Source organism: Mirounga leonina, unplaced genomic scaffold, assembly GCF_011800145.1.
Source record: "Mirounga leonina isolate KUSES-001 unplaced genomic scaffold, KU_Mleo_1.0 Mir_166, whole genome shotgun sequence".
In the NCBI taxonomy this organism is placed as follows: Eukaryota; Metazoa; Chordata; class Mammalia; order Carnivora; family Phocidae; genus Mirounga; species Mirounga leonina.
In genome coordinates, this window is record NW_023270418.1 from 26,487,137 (window position 1) to 26,494,763 (window position 7,627).

General features: G+C 40.0%; 1 protein-coding gene and 1 pseudogene across 1 annotated transcript; both read right to left on the bottom strand.

The window, feature by feature from the left end:
- Positions 1-551: 551 nt before the first annotated feature.
- Positions 552-1,684, bottom strand: LOC118015603 (olfactory receptor 5B2-like). The gene is given in 3 exon segments (XM_035012342.1): positions 552-1,035; positions 1,038-1,464; positions 1,466-1,684. Coding segments are annotated over 3 exon segments (939 nt in total). The 3' UTR covers positions 552-742.
- Positions 1,685-4,139: 2,455 nt separating this feature from the next.
- On the bottom strand, positions 4,140-5,322 carry LOC118015604 (annotated as a pseudogene).
- Positions 5,323-7,627: the final 2,305 nt, after the last annotated feature.

Here is a 7,627-nt window from a genome sequence, read left to right on the forward strand (position 1 = left end):
TCCAGAGAGAAAAATAATTAATATCATCATTATTCTGTGCATTTATCTTACAGTTGAAGATTTGATAGTCCCACAAAGAAAAATTGACAAAATTGCTTTATTACCAATCAATTCCCTTTTTCTACCAAACGACTATCTGAAGACATAAATATTAACTCCTTTAGGATGTTATATAGCTCTGAAAAAAATAGGTTAACAAATAAAATCTACCTTAAAAAAAAAAATCCATGTTATGTTGTTCTTCATTTAGATTCTTGGAATAGTTTTTTAACTAGAGAAATAAAAAATCTGAGATGTTAATTTATGCTCTGATTCACAATTAATTATTTTAACTTTTTATTAAAAGCTAGACATACTCTAGCTCCCTCCTTTAACAAATTTCCCACTCCTGGGTGTATGTGCACACATGCATCCTTACATGAACTTTTCTTCATGGGTTTGAGCCCTGTTTTACCAATATACTTGCATTAGAATATGGTGGAGAAAATGTGAACATATGACTAAATCAAATATAATTAATAATGTTTATGATAAGCATGATCATTAAATATTTAAGGTCCTCATGGCTATTCTCATCCAGATGTTACACAACTGGACATGCTATTTTCTTTTTTAGTGACAGACTTTTGAAGAGGAAAGTATCATGTCAGTAATTTAAATGCTGTGTGGGCTGTAAATCCTGAGTTAGTGCATGGAGAAGATCTGACAGGAATGAAACTAGGTCACTGTGGATCCTACAACCCTAAGAGGTGAAGCTTAGAGACAGTTTTGCCTTCTCAACAACCTTGAAAGCATTCTTGACTTCTTTGTTCCTCAGGCTATACACCACAGGATTTAGCATGGGGATGATCATAGTGTAGAACACAGATACAATTTTGTCTGGGTCCATGGAGTGGCTGGAGCTGAGCTGGGAATACATGAACATGGCTGTCCCATAGAAGATGGACACTGCAGTGATGTGGGAGGCACAGGTGGATACAGCCTTCTGATATCCAGTAGATGAGGGCATCTTCAGGATGGTGATAAAAATGAACAGTAGGAAATCAAGACAATGAGGAGAGCAAAAAAGATGTGGAAGTTTGCTACAAAAACAAGAACCAGCTCACTGACATGTTTATCAGAGCAAGAGAGAGCCATGACTGCAGGAACATCACAGAAAAAGTGATGGATCACATTGGACTTACAGAAGGAGAGCCTGAAAATGTTCCCAATGTGGATAGAGGCATTTGGAAATCCACAGACATAGCACCCTATGGCCAGACGAGCACACATACCTATGGTCATGGTCATGTTGTAATGGAGGGGTTTGCACACTGCTGCATAGTGGTCATAGGCCATTGAAGCCAGGAGGTAACTTTCTACAGTGGCAAAGACTGCAAAAAAGAACATCTGAGCAGCACATGCATGGTAAGAGATGACCTTGTCTCCTATAAGTAATCCAGCCATGACCTTGGGAGTGACAGCTTGTAGAGTAAAAAACGTCCACCAGAGACAGGTTACTGAGGAAAAAGTACATGGGAGTGTGGAGGCGAGAGTCCAAGAGAATCAGCATCATCATCCCCAAGTTCCCAACCACACTGATGAGATAAATGAGGGTGAACATGAGAAAGAGGGGGATCTGCAGCTCTGGGGCATTTGTTAGTCCCAGCAGGATGAATTCAGTCACTTCTGTGTTGTTTTCCATGGGTGTTGTTGGGGAATCACAGGAAGCCCTGTAGCAATGAGAAATAAAGGAACAGAAAGGCAATTTATATGTAACTTAAAGATACCTGAAGAGAAAGAGAGAGACAAAGAGAGAGGAGAAAGAAAGAAAAAAAAGAAAGAAAGAAGATAGATGTGCATTTTTTTCATCATAGCAGTAATTCTTACTTCCAAATTATTCAAGTCTTTAGTATGAACTTGACAACAAAATTTAATGAATGAATTACCTATATAGTTATACACTGATGAAACTAAAGGATCTTTGTGGATCATCTCCCACCTTCTAATTTTTATAAATTTGTAAACTGAGATGTGGAAAAAGGAATGTCTTGATCAAGATGGCAGGTCTGGAATTAAATATATCTGTCATTTCAGTTCCACAAGCATGTAAATTTCGACACTTCTATGTTGCTTGTGTGCCAAGAACTGCTCTAGACAATATGTGTGTATTCATTTATTTTTCTCAAAGACCCCACAAGATTGACTAGTAATTAAGCCCATTTAAGTTATGAGGCACAGAGGTTGGATAATGTATCTAATTTATAAAATTATTACTGTCAAACCAAGTTTTATACCCAAAGATTAGTTCTTTAGTCCACTGGTTTTAATTTTTAAAACATTGAGTTTAACTCAATTTACAATTACTCATTGTCTCTGTCATCCCAAAATCAGTGTTAGGGCCTTTATACTTAGGCAACTGAAGCATATAAGCAGAGTAGATGTAGTAAGGTAACTGGAGCATTAAGGGCGTATACAACCAGCAGAGTCAATTCAGAGAGCAAGGCACAGCATCCAGTGTAGAGCCTGGGCTCTGGGAAGAGGTGCACATCAGCCCTATCATTGACTACTGAAGGGGCATTGGTTCCAACCTCAGTACCTAGACCTGATTTTCTGCATACACAAAATGAAGATTGTCATGAGATCTACCTCAAGATATTGGTTTGTTTTTTAGTTTTTTTTTTAAAAAATTCAACTTTTTATTTAAATTCTAGTTAGTTAACAAATATGGTAAAATTAGTTTCAGGTGTAGAACTTAGTGATTCATCACTTATATATAACACCCAGTGCTTACCCCAAGTGCCCTCCTTAATACCCATCACCCAATTAGCCCATTCACCACCCACCTTCCACCATCAACCCTCAGTTTGTTCTCCATCATTAAGAGTCTCTTATGGTGCGCCTCTCTCTCTCTCTCTTTCCTTATAGAAATAAAGAGATAATGCATTATAAACAATGAGCAAAATGCTGGGTGTTCAGCGTGGCCTAATATATAAGTTAGCTGTAGTATTATCCTTAGGATGGAATGATAGCCCTTATGTTTGTTTGAGAAAGGTGGGTGGTGACATGCAGAAATTCAGGGATGGATGAGTTCTGAAGTTTATAACCTCTCTTTGATTTCCTTGTTCTCACACACTTGGTCCACTGATGATTTTGTCTCCTCCAGTGTTCCTCAGTCTATCTGTCCTCTGCCAGCTTGAGTGGCTGTTCTAGCCATTCCAAATGAGCCATTCTTTTGCATAATTTCTTTCTTAAAATCCATATTTTAGCATGAGTCAAAGAATGTCCCTTCTGAAACTCATTCTTCCTCTCATTACTATCATCTCATGGTTGAATCACCAAGATCAAGGGCTGAAAGGTCCTGGTTTGTTGGCTGCCTTTAGCCTGCAGGTCTGTTTTGGTAGTGAGATCCACATTAAATTTTTTTTTTTTATGTGATATGTTCTTGTGTAGGAACAGTGCCTTAAATCTTTTGAATTTGAATTTGAAGGCTTTAGAAAGACATCTCTCTTCTGCTAATCATTCTCTACCACTGTCCTCCCGCTTCTGCAAATCTTCCTTCTACAATCCCAGGCCCTAAAGTCATTAAGTTTGTCAACCTCTCACAGTCATAACCACTCTTAGAATGTGGCATGTTGTGGAGAAAAGGGAACCCTCTTACACTGTTGGTGGGAATGCAAGTTGGTACAACCACTTCGGAAAACAGCATGGAGGTTCCTCAAAAAATTAAAAATAGAGCTACCCTACGACCCAGAAATTGCACTCCTGGGTTTACCCCTAAGACACAGATGTAGTGAAAAGAAGGGCCATATGCACCCCAGTGTTCATATCAGCAATGTCCACAGTAGCCAAACTGTGAAAGAGCCGAGATTTCCTTCAATAGATGAATGGATAAGAAAGATGTGGTCCATATATACAATGGACTATTACTCAGCCATCAGAAAGGATGAAAGAGCATGTGGAGAAGAGGTGGACAGTAACCAGAATCAACAGTTAGAAACGTGAGTAGAAATATGAGTTAGAAACGTGAACCTTTCAGCCCAGCTGACCATGCAGAAGGTATGCAACCTCATGAGTGAGCCCATAGGAAAGCAGTAAAGGAACTACCCCACCAACCACAGAATTATGAGACATAATAAACTGTTGTTTCAAGCATTGTGATATTTTGCTACACAACAATAGATAACTGATTATACAGTTTTTATAATCTCTCTAATTGATTTATGGGCTGAACAGAATCTTCAGCTTCTTAGTGGTTTTCCTGAAAGCATTATTCACCTCTTTATTCCTTAGACTATAGACAATAGGGTTCAACATGGGGACTATTATTGTATAGAACATAGATGCCATTTGGTCATTGTCCATAGAATGACTAGAACTGGGTTGTAAGTACGTGAACATGACAGTCCCATAGAAGATGGTTACAGCAGTGAGGTGTGAGGCACAGGTGGAGAAAGCTTTCTTTCTTCCCTCAGCTGAGCACATCCTCAGGATGGCAATGAAGACGAACAGATAGGAGGTCAAGATAACTATAAGGGAAAAACAGACATTGAAAGCTGCTAAGATAAAGAGCACAATCTCATTTATATAGATATCAGAGCAGGAAAGAGCCAGAATTGGGTGGGTTATCACAGAAAAAGTGATGGACCACATTGGAATGGCAGAAGGAGAGGCAGAAGGTAAATCCAGTATGGATGGCAGATTCAACAAAGCCCCAGACATAGCAGCTTACTGCCAATTGAGCACACCAGCTGGTAGTCACAGTGGTGGTATAATGTAAGGGCTTACATACTGCTACATGCCGATCATAAGCCATGGCAGCTAACAGGAAACAGTCTACGTTGGCAAAAGCCACAAAGAACGTCTGAGCAATACATCCACCATAGGAGATGACTTTATCCCCTGTGAGAAACCCAGCCAGCACACTGGGGGTAACAGCTGAGGAGTAAGCACAGTCCGCCAGAGAGAGGTTACTGAGGAAAATATACATGGAGTGTGGAGACGAGAGTCCAACAGAATCAACATGATCATCCCAAGATTTCCAATGAGGGTAGTGAGATAACTGAAAGTGAACGTTATGAAGAGAAGGACTTGCAGTTCTGGGCTGTCAGTCAGTCCCAAGAGCCTAAACTCATTCACCTTGGTGCTGTTCTCCATAGATACTATTTTGAAATTATGGCTCGCCTGTCGAAACCAGAAGGCAAAATGGATAAATTACTTATGCATGGAAAATGACTCAGAGCTCACCCAAGTCACCCATATGACATGAGTGCACGATGACACCATTACCAGCACAGGGTTCCCAGTAACCCAGAGACTGGCATCTTCTGACCTCCATCTTTCAATGTGTAAGGGTATATACATACTTGTCAGTTCCTGACCCCACTGAGATATTCCAAATTACCACTCAGTTATCTTCAAAATGGCTATTGCTTATTTTTATGTAGGTTGAAGGTTTCTGTGATCTTCATTTTATCGCCTTGGAAAAGCAACATAAATGTTCCTGGGCTTTAATTTCTTCATCTGAAAAAATTAAGTGGGGGCATTGTGTTTCCTACTTTTACTATATTACAAAATTCTTAGAGCAATTTTAAAAGGCACTTTGAAAACAACACAAGTATTTTCAGAGGCAGCATATCGTTATAGTGAAGAACATGGTCTCTGGGTGACCTATCTGCATTCAAATTCTGGCATTTCCACTTGCTAGCTGGTAACCCTGGGCAAGTCACAGCCTTTCTGTGCATCCGTTTAAAACAGAGGCGATGATATTAGTACTTCACAAGGCTGTTTGGAGAATTTAATGAGTTGATATGGTTGAATCACCCAAAATACTGCCTAATAGTGTGTAATAAATCATAAGTTGTATTATTATTATTTTTAAAGATTTTATTTATTCATTTGAGACACAGAGATAGAGAGAGAGCATGAGCAGGGGAGAGGCAGAGGGAGAGGGAGAAGCAGGCTCTCCGCTGAGCCAGGAGCCCGATGCGGGACTCGATCCCAGGACGCTGGGATCATGACCTGAGCCAAAGGCAGACGCTTAACCATCTGAGCCACCCAGGCGCCCCAAGTTGTATTATTATTAAATAAGTATTGTTATTATGAATAATATGTATTTAAGGTTGTTGAAAAAAATAACAAAAGAAAACCAACACAATTATTGGAACCATACTACTAAAGAAACTTATGTGGGTGAGTGACCGCATAACTTAAATTCAAATCTGTTTAAACAAACATACTGTTTTTAAAAATATTAACAACAAAAAATTGGGGGCCAAACATCAGGAATGATAACAGGTACAAAGGTTGAGATACTATCTTTCATGGCATGACTACTGCAAAAGGAATCTATTGAAGGTTATACCAATTATTTCAGCCAACTGTATAATTTCATCATAAAATAGCCTCCACAATTCTCAGAATCCAGGCTACATATCTGGCTAACCCGGATAAAGTCTTCCACAAAGAATCCCTTAATGCCAGAATTATTCAGGCCTGGCTCTCTTTCCCTCACACTCCACATGTAGTCCATGAGAACATCTTGTTATCTCTACCTTCAAAATATAGCCTGAATTCATGTCCTTGTCACCACCTCCTGTGTACCAGCTCTAAGCCACGGCATCACTTAGGCCATACGTGGTAAGAACTGAGTCCTGCAGTGGGTCACTGGAAAAGGTAAGAAGAGAAAATCTGAGGTGCGTTGCAGATATGAGAGCTGAAAGATGGTGGGAGCCAAAGAGTACATACTGAAGATGCCAAAGTTTTGTCTTTTCAAGTAGATAGTGAGTGTGTCCCATAGGCCATGTCTTTTTAATGCTAACAACAATAAGATCAGTGGAGCTCCTGGGTGGCTCCAGTCGGTTGAGCGTCAGACTCTTGGTTTCGGCTCAGGTCATGATCTCAGGGTCGTGATCTCAGGAGCATGCTCTCGAGGTCATGAGATCAAGCCCTGCACCAGGCTCCACGCTCAGCATGGAATCTGCTTGAGATTCTCTCTCTCTCTCCCTCTGCCCCTCCCCCCCCACTGCTCACGTGTGCTCTCTCTCACTCTCTCTCAAAATAAATAAATAGATCGTAAAAAAACAACAATGATATCAGCAATAATGGGTAGCCAGGCACTACTGCTACTTATTCACGGAAGTCTGAAACCTTTGATCCAGGGCCTCTGCAAAGCCTGTGTTAAGCTGCACGTGAGACTAGCTTTCATAACACCGTACCAGGTACTTCAGAATGTGCTTCATTAACAGGCTCAATAAACAGCTCATTCAGAGATTCACTCATTCATTCATGTATTCATTTATTCATCTTTTCACTCATTACCTCAACAAAGATGTACTGAGTGCTCACCAGTTTCTAAGTGCTCTCTTAAGTGCAGGGATGTTAAATGATGAGAAAAATACCATCTCTATTATTTGAGAAAAATAACCATTTTCCTAATCAATAAAGGTTGCTGTAATATCTGGACTCCAGCCGAGCAGTCTGGAAGCATGAGAATATTAAAACCTGGGATATTAAACTCTGAAAAATCCATGGGAAGGTGTTGCCCTTGTAACTTCACACAGCACATCTTCAAATACCACAATCTAACAGACCGGAGAACTGAGCTAAACGTTTACCTTGCCCTTCAAGGAAGATGACACAACTTCAC